This window comes from Equus quagga, chromosome 2 (genome assembly GCF_021613505.1).
Source record: "Equus quagga isolate Etosha38 chromosome 2, UCLA_HA_Equagga_1.0, whole genome shotgun sequence".
NCBI classification, from domain to species: Eukaryota; Metazoa; Chordata; class Mammalia; order Perissodactyla; family Equidae; genus Equus; species Equus quagga.
This window is the reverse complement of record NC_060268.1, coordinates 103,215,525-103,228,723: the sequence shown is the minus strand read 5'-3', so window position 1 is coordinate 103,228,723 and position 13,199 is coordinate 103,215,525. Positions and strand designations below refer to the sequence as shown.

The window sequence follows — 13,199 nt, the reverse complement described above, 5'->3', positions numbered from 1 at the left end:
GTGTGTATGAGTGTGTGTGTGTATGAGTGTGTGTGTATGCGTGTGTGTGTATGAGTGCGTGTGTGCATGAGTGTGAGTGTGTGTATGAGTGTGTGTGTGTGTATGAGTGTATGTGTGTGTATGAGTGTGTGTGTGTATGAGTGTGTGTGTATGAGTGCGTGTGTGTATGAGTGCATGTGTGTGTATGAGTGCGTGTGTGTGCATGAGTGTGAGTGTGTGTATGAGTGTGTGTGTGTATGAGTGTATGTGTGTGTATGAGTGTGTGTGTGTGTATGAGTGTGGGTGCGTGCTTGATCTGTTTTAGACTAAGTGTGTTCGACTCTCCACATGCTCTCATCTCAGACTGCAGGGACTTACAGACACCTGTCCCAGGGAGGGTGGCAGTTCTGGCTTTTCCTGCCCGAGTCTTGTGCACGCTCGCCGTGTCACAGTTCAGTACCTGTACCCAGTTCACATTATAAAACAACACTTCTCAGTCTCCTGCTTCCCTTATATTTATAGCACTTGGCAGTTTTCTCAAGAATAGTGGGTTTTGTGTAATTTCAACGTACATAGTCATGATTTTTCCAAAACAGGGACACTTTTTTTCCAAAATAAGACTCCACCTCTAGAAAAATAAGGTTCCGTTAATCCTTAGATGGCTCTGCCTTTACTTAAGAGAACGCAACAACAAAAGTAAATCCTCCCTTCACGTATACAAGTAACTTACAGATGAATTTTTCTCTTTCTTAGGTGTAAAAATTGTTTCTGAGATGGAGCTAGCTGAGTTGGCTCAGGTTCGACCATTAGTGTCCAGTTTTGATGAGCAATCAACCATCAAGGAAACTTTTAAAATGCTCGAGGAAAAAAGAGCAGACAATGAAATCACCCAGGAATTCATGGTAAACACTTTGGTCTTAACAAAAGTCTATATGTGATTTCTGTTCCCACATTATTACCAGAGGGTTTCTTTTATTTTTTTTTAGATTGAATACATTGTTTTTGTTTTTAAATATTAAATTTGTTTTTAAAGTAATAGGTGTGTGTATATAGTAAAAAAGTCAAGTAACATAAAAAGTTATAAAATGGAGTAAGTCTCTCTTTTTCTCCCTTGACTTCCTAGGCCCCCTTTCCACTATTAAGTTTGTCATGTAAACTTCCAGAAAAATTGTTGGCAGTACTTTACTCACTATTCTGCCCTTTCTTTGCTTTAAAAAATTTTTTTCCACATAAAAAATAATTTCCAAATATATTATCAGGACGTGGAACTCTATCCACTCACTTAAGTACGGCGTGGCAGTTACTTACCTGCACAAAGGCCTTTCCTCCCTTAAGTGGCCACCTCTGACGGGCATCTCCAGTGTTCTTGGCTTTGCTGTCGTCAACAGCAAGAAGGGTTCCCCTCTTCACAGGCCTGTGTGCACGTGCCAGTCTTCTTTAGGACAAATTCCTGGGCAGACAACCAGTGTTTTGTGCTATCAAATTTTTGGATCTTTCCTCATCTCTTAAGTGACAAGTGACTTCTTGTTGGTGATCTAATTGGCTTTTCTTTCTTTGAGAACAAAGAAATAGCCTTCCTTATGTTTTTAAGCCTTTTGTGTTTGTTTTCAGTGAACTGCTAGTTCCAAGTCTTTGCCCCATTTTCTGTTTATTCTTTTTCTTATCAATTAATAACTCTTTATATAATGAAGAAAGTACCCCTTTGGTGTGTGTAATATATGGTGACTTTTTTCACTTTGTTTGTGCACACACATGTTTACTAAGAAGAAATAGCTAATTTTTAGTGATCAAATATGGTAATCTTTTCTTTTGGGGCTTCAGGGTTTTGTGTGTCCTTTTGGAATGCCCCATTCATTCAAGGATCATAATAATTATTTCATGTGTTTTTAATAATACTTTCATGACGTTTTAATCTGTAAATCTTTGGTCTAGCTAGAAGTTAATTTGTTATAAGGTATTTGGTAGGACCCCGCATTATATAGCTGTCCAATTGTTCTAAGATCCTCTTCAAACTCCAGTGATGTCAAATGCCACTGAATCATATTCTGAAGCACGCATGTGTGTTAATTTATTCTTGGACTTTTCCCAGTGATTTGTTTATTCATGTTCTGGTACAAAATTCTTAATTAATGTGGGTTTATATTATCTTTTACCATCGTGTAAGACTAGCGTCCCCTCATTACTCTTCTTTTACAAAGTTATTCTGGTTCTTCCTACAGATGTTTTTTCCAGTTTAATTTTAGAATGGGTTTGCAGAGAGATTCAAAAGGTAAAAACCTGATCATATTATCCTACTGCTTAAACCTTCACTGACTTCTCATTCCACGTGGCAGTAGTTGCCAACATCTATTTAAAGACTGGTGGCGCCAAGCTGGCTGCCCAAGAGTTACTGAAGAGCTTTCAAAAAGAGGTGACTCGTGGCTTTATGCACACGTTTTCTAGAAGAGTAGGACTGGGGGCATCTCACTTTCTTTGTATGTGAAACAAGGCCTTCCTAGGTAGCTTTAGTTTCCCTTTGGTCTAGATCATGTTCTCTGTGTCCTCGTTACCACATTATTGACCAGGCCCCTAGGAGGACATGTATGCCCTGCGCCTTTATTCCTGTCCTCCTGCCTGGAGTGATACCCAGCCACCTTCGCTCTTCTTTCCTTCCACACACAGACTTTGGTGTTTCAAAACTTCTTTTGACTTAGGAGGGCCCAGTTCAGGTGCTGCCTCCTTTCTAGGGGCTCTCCTTCCCATCCCTTTAGGTACAGTATAGTGCTGTCATTTACACCAGTATCTCTGTACGTTGACCATGTCTGCCTCTTTCCCTGCTCCCTTAACTCCTTCAGGATGAGGCCATTTTCAGACTCATCTCTGTATTCCAATGTCTGGAACAGTGCCGAGTACATACTAAATGTTTGTTGAATTCACACTTGGTAAAGAAATTTTTCTTTTCCTTCTTTCTTTTTTTTTTTTTTTTTTTGCTTGAGGAAGATTAGCCCTGAGCTAACATCTGTGCCAGTCTTCCTCTACTTTGTATGTGAGATGCCTCCATAGCATAGCTGATGAGTGGAGTAGGTCTGTACCTGGGATCCGAACCCATGAACCTGGGCTGCTAAAGCAGAGTGCACAGAACTTTAACCACTCAGCCACAGGCCAGCCCTTAAAGAAATTTGTTTGAAAGGAAGAATTCTTTAATTGGTATCCTAGCTATAATTTCTTCATGGGGCAAGAAGTAAATTGTTAGACTGTTTATATTTTTTGTTTATATATTTTTGTTGCTATTATTTATTATTTTTCTTTATAAAATGATAGATTTAGGGATGGATCCTAAGAAGTAAATATTCAGTATTGGCTTTTTTTTTATGAAAAAGGAAAAATATTGAAGTTCAAGGGAAAAAGTATCTCCAGAGAATTTAACATTTCCTTATCAAGCAGCATGTTGACTGACATCTCAAATTTGAGCTATTTCATAGAGTACTTTCTAAATGGGGCTCTGACTTCTCCACTTACACAGCTTACTTAACATCAAGTCATGACATAAAGGGGTTTAAGGATCATGAACACTAACCAAAGGCAGGGTTTTTTCTTTTTCTTTGTCTTTTGTTATAGTAAGTACATGACTTATATTTCTTACCTTTTAAAGGCTTTAGAATTTAAGAACCTACCTGGTGAGTTCAACTCTGGGTCTGAACCACGCAACAGAGACAAAAACAGATACCGAGATGTTCTTCCATGTAAGCTAAAAATGGTTTTGATTATTTTCCTGTGTACATTTAGGAAAAGATAAAAAGTGGGTTGTATGGCTTTTGGAATTAAGCATTTTGACCTGTGACCATGATGAGGTGCTCTGGGAGCTGGCAGCAGGTGGCCTGGGTGCATTCTTGGACATGGAGAACGTGGTGAAAGTCAAGGCTTCCGTTCCAGGTCCGTCTTCCAGCCACTGTCCCAGGGTTATTTACAGCACTCCTCCAGCCTCCGTATGCCTTGCTGCTTCTCATGAACCATTTACACAGAAAGTCTGGTAGTCTGAGATAGCTGTCACTTTTGGTACCCCATGCGCTGACCACCTTCTCTGGCTATTTTGCTTAGAAACACAGGCACAATTTGGGCTATTTATATCCTGTGTCCTGGACAGTCAAGCTGTTGGTCTTCCCTCCAACAGGAGGTTGCCCTTTGCTTATCTCCAGAGGGCCCTACACCTTGCTATGCTGGGTGATGTCAGTGCCATGTCCCCCCCACCCTGCCCCAGTTATCACAGGATTTATCTGTCCCAGGCCGTCTGAAGAGCAGAAACAAAACACAACACCATTTTCATTTTAGGCAGGAAATCTCATTCTATGCCTCGCTCCTTTCAAAGCCAATTTTTTCCAAGTTTAATTACCGTTATTTTTCCTCCCACTTGACCTTCCACCCAGTTGTCCAAGCAGAAAACTTTGAGTCACCTGCAATATCCAAAAATGGCCACAAAGTCCTTTGATTCTACTTCCTTAGTACCTCTAGAATCTCCCCCCGTCTCTCAGTCCCCCTGCTGCTGACTTGGATTGAGCGAGTTTCATCTCTCAGCTGGTCTCCGTCGTCTTCGCTGCCTCCATTCCTGTCTGCTCACAGTACCTACTGAGAGGACGTTCCTCAAATGAAGTCAGAGCACGTTACTCTGCTTTTAAAGCTCTTCTTGGCTTTCTGTGAGTGTCGTGGTAAGTTCTTTAGCATGGCATAGGTTTCACCTCTCCAGCCTCAGCTCTCCCACAGAACTTCCGGTTTCTGGAATTCATCATTCTCTTTCTCTCGTCTCCAGGCCCTTGAACCTGTGGTTCTTGCAAGACCCATCCCTCCTCCCTTCTTTCTGAGGTAGTTCCTGCTGTCTTTCAGAGACAGCTCGGTCGGACTTTCTTTGTTCTCTCAAAGCTAGGTTTGACATTTCTCTAATGATTCCATACCATCTTATAACTCCCCTCCCTCACTTACCAAACTGTATTTTAATTATCTGTTTCCCTCGCTAGACTTTTTTGGGTTATCATAAAAGTCAGAGCAGAACACAGTGACTGCATCATTGGCTAAATATCCTTGTGTTTAGTTGGTTCATTCAGATCTAAAATAACTTTATGACTGTAGAAGTGATGAGTACCTTCCCGCGATAGCGAGAATAACTTATCCTGCTGTCTTCTGTGGGCGGAGTGTGTGGAGCTACATTGATGGCTATCCTGAAGTCAGGGTGATGAACCACTGTTAGACATTTTAAGAGAGAACACCAACAATTTGGTGCACCTCCAAGAGGTCAAAAGTCTCAATTATGTAATTCCTGTCCCTACGTGTGCGGTGAGCCCTTAGGGAGACTGAGTGCAAACAGGCCTTTAAAATGCACCTCTCCGGATTGTAAGAAACTCGCTTTAGGATATGGGGTACGTTTAACATTTGATCTGGCTTGAACTTTTTATTCTGGGATAAGAAGACTGACAACTCAGGATATGCAAAGATATGAAAAGGTAATGTTAAATGGTTAAGGAAAATCATGTAAAACTTTTTGTTTTTCTCTTAAAAGAAAATCAACTATTATTCAACCAAGTGCTGTTTTAAAGTCAACTAATTTATCTACCTCATACCACATTCTAATTTAATCTAAAATAAGCCTACTTGATTGACAATAACAGAAAGTTTCTTTGATTTCTTCAATACACATTTCTTGAATGAATATAGAAGGTTCCTAAAGAATCACGTCAAGAAAGCCAGAGAAATAATTATTTTCCCTCCTCTTCAAATGCTGAAAACACTGAATGGGGGAATTCACACGTCTCAGGACGCTGCAAGTACAGGCAATCCTTCATGGCCCCAAGATGCACAGGGTTTAGTTACATAACACCAGTCCTTCAACAACACAATTCAGATTCCATAATCATGATATATTAACTGAATAATTGCATAAGGTACGAACTTCACTTTCAGCTCTTCAGTTCCTACATCGCTATGTAAATAACAGACGTGCTTCAGATCAGTGAGTAATCATGTCACGTCTTTTCACGTATGTCTGCAGGTGGTCACTCTCTGCCTGTTACACACACAGACAGCAAAGCATGTAGTTGTGCTGCTGCTTATCTTTCAGTGATAAACACACATAACAAAATGGATAATCAGAAGAAGGGATTGGCCAAGAAAGATGAAATTGCAGAAAAGAAAGGAAAAGTGATAATGCTGGGAGTGAAATGCTAGTAGAGTGTAAATAGAGTTATAAAAGAACTACCTGACCAGGAAAAGGCTGACACTGCCACCATTCAAGAGATTCCAGAAATGAAGCCAGAAGAACTTGCTGAAGGGGAATTTATCGACATAGATGAGGGAAGTGTTTGTGACAGAAAGGATAAAGGTGTCCTACAGGAAGTGATGCTAGCAAAAAACTTCACATTAAAGGAACTCTTGGACCTGTTCCATAACATCCTAAGTGCAGAGGATAACATGGTGGAAACTGATCCGAACTTGGAAGGGAGTATGATAGGCATAGAGAAGATGCTCACTGTCTTGTGAGTTATACGATCAGAAAGAGGCAAACATTGTTCAAAGTACTCTTTTTTTTTTGAGGAAGATTAGCCCAGAGCTAACTACTGCTAATCCTCCTCTTTTGCTGATGAAGACTGGCCCTGAGCTAACATCTGTGCCCATCTTCCTCTATTTTATATGTGGGATGCCTACCACTGCATGGCTTTTGCCAAGTGGTGCCATGTCCACACCCGGGATCTGAACTGGTAAACCCCAGGTCACCGAAAAGCAGAACGTGCAAACTTAACCACTGTGCCACTTGGCCAGCCCCCAAATTACTCTTGATAAGTTTTCTTTACAAATTAAGTGCTCTAATTCTCAGTGTTTCTAATGTTTTAAATTACAGTGCTCTAAATAAATATTAGTCTTGCCATTTTTCCACTTCTTTATATATTTATAACCAACAGTAAAAGGGTTTCTAATGTTTTAGCAAAAACTTTTAAGGGTTATGGAATAACGCTAACTTGTCCTATTGATTGTGAAGCTTTTGCACAGCTTTGGCTTGCACAGTTGTGTTTATAGCCCTGTACTACTGTGCAAAGTGAGAATGGGCCTCATGATGTAAGGCAGAGATTTTTCAGGTATAAAGACAATATCTTGCATTTCTAAAGCAATTTACAATTTACAAAACATTTTAAAATGAATAAATCTTAATAAAATCCCTCTGAAGTAGACCAGTCAGATATTGTTATTCCTATTTCACAGATGAGAGAATAAGCTCCCTGAATCAAGATACACTCAGAACTAACTAATAATGATGGTGACTGAGCTTTCTATTAGTTTTCCACTTTTCAGAGCATGTTTACACATAACTCACTGAGTGCTCTCTATGGTCATGTAAGGAGGGTAGAGCAGGTGGTAATATCTGACTTCAAGGATGCAAGTCAATAAGGAAAGGATAATCTTTCAAAAGTGGTTCTGGACAATTGCATATTCATATACCAAAAAATGAATTATATACCAAAAGAGGAGATGTGACCCTTACCTCACACCATATACAAAAATTAACTCAAAATAGAGGCCTAAATATAAGAGTTAAAGCTTAGGAGAAAATTTTAGTCTCTTTGGGTTTGGCAAAGTTTTTCTTAATAGGATACAAAATCCAAAACTATGAAAGAAAAAACAAATTGGCCTTCATCAAATTAAAAAATACATTGCTCTTCAAAGCATGCTTATGAAAATGAAAAGGTAAGCAACAAAATGGGAGAAAAATACATTCAAAACCTTTACCTGACAAAGGACTTGTATTTAGTATATATAAAGAATTCCTATAATTTGATGAAAGGACAAATAACCCAACAATAATTGAACAAAAGATTTGATGAGCCACTTCAACAAAGAAAATATATGGGTGACAAATATGTGAAAAGACACTCAACATCATTAATTAAGATAATGCAGATTAACACTATAATAAGATATTATTCCAAACCCACTACTGAAAGAGAGTTTAACACTTTTTTTTCCCCCAAGGAAGATTAGCCCTGAGTTAACGTCTGCCACCAATCCTCCTCTTTTTGCTGAGGAAGATTGGCCCTGAGCTAACATCTGTATCCATCTTCCTCTATTTTATATGTGGAACACCTGCCACAGCATGGCTTGATAAGCTGTGTGTAGGTCTGTGCCCAGGATCTGAACTGGTGAGCCACGGGCTGCTGAACTGGAGCACGCGAACTTACCCACTACACCTCTGGGCCAGCCCCAGTTTAACACTTTCTTATAAGGTTAAGCATATACCTCCTACATGACTCAACCCTGTGTATTTACCTAAGAGAAATTGAAGCATATGTCTTCATGAAAAGTTTATATGATTGTGTGTATCAGTTTCATTTGCTGTAGTCAAAAACTGAAAACAACCTAGTGTCTATCAATAGGAGAGTGGATGAACAAATCGTGGCAAGCCCTCATAATGGAATACTTGTCTTGTAGTGTCGCTCAGTTGATTCCGACTCCTAGTGACCCTACGTGTAACAGAGCAGAACCCTGCCTGGTCTGCTTTGCACCAGCATCTTGTCTTCCAGGGCCATATCAGGCCAGGCCCTGCTGCTGTTCATAGGGTTTCATGGCCAGTGTTTTAGAAGTGAATGGCTAGGTCTTTCCTCCTGGAGTGGAATACTACTCAGCAATAAAAAATAGCAGACCAATGATACATTCGAAACATGGATGAATCTCGAAATGATTATGTGGCTAGGTCTTTCCTCCTGGAGTGGAGTACTACTCAGCAATAAAAAATAGCAGACCAATGATGCATTCAAAAACACGGATGAATCTCGAAATGATTATGTGGAGTGAAAAAAGCTAATCAAAAACGTATATACTCTACATTATACACTGAATTGTGTCCCCCAAAATTCATATGTTGAAGTCCTAACCCCCAGGACCTCATAAAGTGACTGTGTTTGGAGACAGGGCCTCTAGAGAGGCAATTAAGATAAAACGAGGCCCTTCGGTTAGGCCCTGATCCCATCTGATCTGGCTGGTATTCTTATACGGAAAGGAGATTAGGACACTCACAGGACATCAGGGGTGCATGAGCACAGAGGAAAAGTGAGGCCACCTGAGGACATAGCAGGAAGGCAGCCCTCTGCAAGCCAAGGAGAGCGGCCTCAGAAGAAACCACACCTGCCGACACGTGAATCTTAGACTTCCAGCCTCCAGAACTGTGAAGATGAACTTCTGTTTAAACCACACACAGCCTGTGGTATTTTGTTGTAGGAGCCCTAGCAAACTGATACACTGTATCCTTCCATTTATGGAAAATTCTAGAAAATTCACACCAATTCGTATTGACATAAGTTTATCAGTGGTTGCCTTGAGGGCAGGAGTGGAGCAAGAAGGAGATTACCGAGGGGCAAGACGACATTTTAGCCGTGACGGAGATGTTCACTTACCCTATTGTAGTGATGGTTTCATGGGTGTACATGTGTGACAATTGTACCTCAGTGCACTGTTACAGAAGGTGGTTTGTGAGTGAGTGCAAAAGGTATATTACACTTTTTATATTTTGTACAGTTTACCATTATAATACAGACGGCTGGAAAAACACCAGCTCTCTAAGGGAGAGATTCAGCAAGCGTCCACACTTTAGTGAGCTCGCTGTTTGTTTCTATCATTACCACCACCGCCAATGATAAGAACAGTAACAACAGTAGTCGTGGCTGTAGTGATCTGTTTGTGGGTGCCCAGCACTGATCCTGGTCCTTCACAGGTAGTCACTCATCTAACCCTCACCACAACCCTGTGATGTTGGTACCCTTAGTATCTTTGTTTTACAAAAAGAATTAGAGAGATTAATTACTTTCCCTATAGTCACACTGCAAATAGCAAAGAGATCCGGGGTTCCAACCTAGGCCTAACCACAGGCAGTACTGCTTCTCCACACGCATTCTGTCTCCACACGGTCAGTACGTGTTCCTGTGCTGTGTCTTCTTTTCTATTTCAAGAAACCATTTTTAGCGCTTAATAATAGGTTCTCGGTCATTCTTTGTATAGAGATAGGACTATATTTTGCAAGGCTTGTCGCTCTCCTGTTTTCTTTTCTTTCCATCGTCCCTTAATTTCAGGTCTCTGTTCTGATTGATTGGTGGTTTGGTTAGAGATGGGCCAAGTAGTATATAGTCTCAAACTCTGCCCATCTGCAGCTCTCTCTCCTTTATTTTTTATCCTGATAAATAAAATGAATATCTTTGTGGATTTTAGGATTGTGGGATTTCAGTCCGCTTCTCCCAGTTTTCTCTGGGTGCGGCTTCAGTGTGCTCCAGCTTCCAGGGTTTTAGATGAGAAATATAGTGGTAATCTGACTCCTTTTATAAGAAACGTATTCCTTCACTATGAAACCTTATAACGTTTTTGGTCTTTCCTGGGTTCAGGAGTGTTACCAGGTGTGTTGCGTTTCATCAGTCTTGCCTAGAGCAGAAGCTGTCAGTCTGTAGCCGCCATCCATCTTCCTTCAGCTGGAGGAGAGTGTCTTCAGTTGTTTACTAACTGCTCTTCCTCAAGCTACTCCTTTTTCTTTTCCTGGAGCTCCTGTGATGTATAGGGTTGGTCTCTTCAGTCTGTCCTCTAAGACTTTCATCTTTTTTCTGATTATTTCTTCTGCCTCTTTTTAGGTTTGCATGTACTTTCTCTCTGTCCCTAGTTTTTATTTTTGTCTTCTTTCTTTCACTCGGTCTTCTAGGGAACTGATTTAAGTTTCAAGAAAGACCTCCCTCCTTCGCATCATTTACTAAAACTTTTAGCTTGTGCGATGATTAATTTTATATGGCAACCTGGCGAGGCCACAAAACCCAATAGTTGGTCAAGCACTAGTCTAGATGTTGCTGTGAAGGTATTTTCAGGTGTGATTAACCTTTAAATCAGTCAACTTTGAGTAAAACAGATGATCCTCCATAATGTGGATGAGCTTCACCTAATCAGTGGAAGGCCTTAAGAGAAAAAGATTGAGGTCCCCAAGGAAGAAGCCATTCTGCCTCCAGACTGCCTTTGGATGCAAGACTGCAACATTAGCTCCTCTCTGGATCTCCAGCCTGACAGCCTGCCCTGCAAATTTCAGGCTGGCTAGGCCCTGCAGTCGTGTGAGCCATTTCATTAAAATAAATCCCTCATTGTATATATACAGCCTAGTATTCTATTTCTCTACAGAACATGGACTAATACAAATTTTGGTACCTAGAATGGTTCTAGAGGAATAGAATCTTAATAATGAGTTTTATGAATTGGTTCGCTAATCTGATACAATTTAAAGGCATTAATGACTGTTTCTGGTAGTAGAGAGAGCACGGGTAATCCATGGTGCGATATAGCAATAGAGACACAAAATCTCACTGTTGGCTGTTCACTCAAATACTTATCAGAAGCAAGGCTCTGGATGATTGTGTATTTGATGACTTCAAATATTTTTGTCAAACTGATAAGTATAATGAGATTGGCTGGTTGCTCCTAATTGCACTGGACAAAGTAGTCAAAGAAAGGATGATCTCAGGGATTAGAATTTCCAGCTCAAGCACCACCTTAATGACCTAAATGTTTCTATATCTGCCCTGAAGGGAACTATTATCTCCTGCAGCCACGGAGATGAGACTGTTGAAAAGCAAACGGAGCATTTCATCCTGCAGATGGCTGAATTACAATACAAATGGAATTCCCAACCTTCCCAAATTTGCTGGTAAAGTGAGGGCTTTGACTGAGAAGGAATGGGATCCTGAAAATTGGATTGGAAATATATGGGAAGACCCTGATGAAGATGGGCACGTCAAACCCCTAAACCCTGAAGAGTCTTCCTTGCTAATGCTACTGACACTGGCACTAATCTGACACTAACTCCAGGAGACCCAGAGCGTCCACTGCAGTCCAGCAGTTAGAGTGGTGCTTATGGAGGTCAGATAATCAATGGAGTTTTAGCTCAGGTCCATTTCACGGTGGGTCCAGTGAGTCTGGAACCACTGTGGTTGTTTCCTCAGTTCTGGAATGCATAATTGGCATAGACATACTCAGCACCTGGCAGAATCCCCACGTGGGTTCCCTGACCTGTGGAGTGGGGGCTGTTATGGTGGAAAAGGCCAAGTGTAAGCCATGAGATCTGCTTCTACCTGGGAAAATAGTAAACTAAAAGCAATCCTGCCTTCCTGGAGAGAATGAGGAGAGATTAGTGCCACCGTCAAGGCCTTAAATGATGCAGGGCTGGTGATTCCGATCAATGCCCCACTCAGCTCACCTCTTTGACCTGTGCAGAAAACAAGTGGATCTGGGAGGTGACTGTGGAGTATTGTAACCTTGAGCAGGTGGTAACTCCAATTGAAACTGCTGTAGCAGACGTGATTTCATTGCTTTAGAAAATTAACACATCCCCAGGTACCTGGTGTGTACCTACTGATCTGGCAAATGCTTTTTCTCCTCACCTGTTAGTAAAGCCCACCAGAAGCAGTTTGCTTTCAGCTGGCAAGGCCAGCAATACACTTTTACTGTCCTACCTCAAGGATACAGCGACTGTCCAGCCCTGTGTCATAGTTCTCAGGGATCTCGATCACCTTTCCCTTACTTAAGACATCACACCGGTCCATTATACTGATGACATTATGCTGATTGAACTTAGTGAGCAAGAAGTAACAACTAACTATTCTAGACTTACTAGTCAGACCTTTGTGTGTCAGAGGGTGGGAAATGACTCAACAAAAGTCAGTGGCTTCTATCTCAGTGAAATTTCTAGAGGTCCAGTGGTGTGGAGGATGTCAAAATAATCCCTTGTAAGGTGAAGGATTAGATGTTGCACCTGGCGCCTCCTGCAGAGAGAGGCAGGATGCCTAGTGGGCGTCTTTGGAGTTTGGAGGCAGCGTGTTCCTCATTCGGGTGTGCTGCTCTGGGCCATTTTCCGAGAGACTCAAAGCTGCTGGTTTTGAGTGGGGCCCAAAACAGGAGAAAGTTCTGTGCCAGGCCCAGGCTGCTGTGCAAGCTGCTCTGCCACTAGGGCCCTAGGATCCAGTGGAAGCGGTGTCAGTGGGAGATAGGATACTGTTCGGAGCCTTTGGCAGGCGCCTGTAGGCGCATTGCAACTCAGGACCATGGGATTTGGGGGCAAAGCCCTGCCAATCTCTTCATACAACTACTCTTCTTTTGCGAAATAGCTTTTGACCTGCTGCTGGGCCTCAGTAGAGACTGAACACTTAACCACATGTCGGTGTCGCAATCCAACATACACATCAGGATAT

General features: G+C 41.4%; 1 protein-coding gene across 1 annotated transcript in view; it reads left to right on the top strand.

Moving 5' to 3' along the window:
• PTPN20 (protein tyrosine phosphatase non-receptor type 20) overlaps window positions 1-13,199 on the top strand; it is a 67,524-nt gene that overhangs the window by 27,578 nt on the left and 26,747 nt on the right. The window contains exons 4-5 of the mRNA XM_046652802.1: window positions 733-881; window positions 3,611-3,701. Of these exons, the coding sequence (XP_046508758.1) occupies window positions 733-881; window positions 3,611-3,701 (240 nt within the window). The remainder of the gene's footprint in view (window positions 1-732; window positions 882-3,610; window positions 3,702-13,199) is intronic.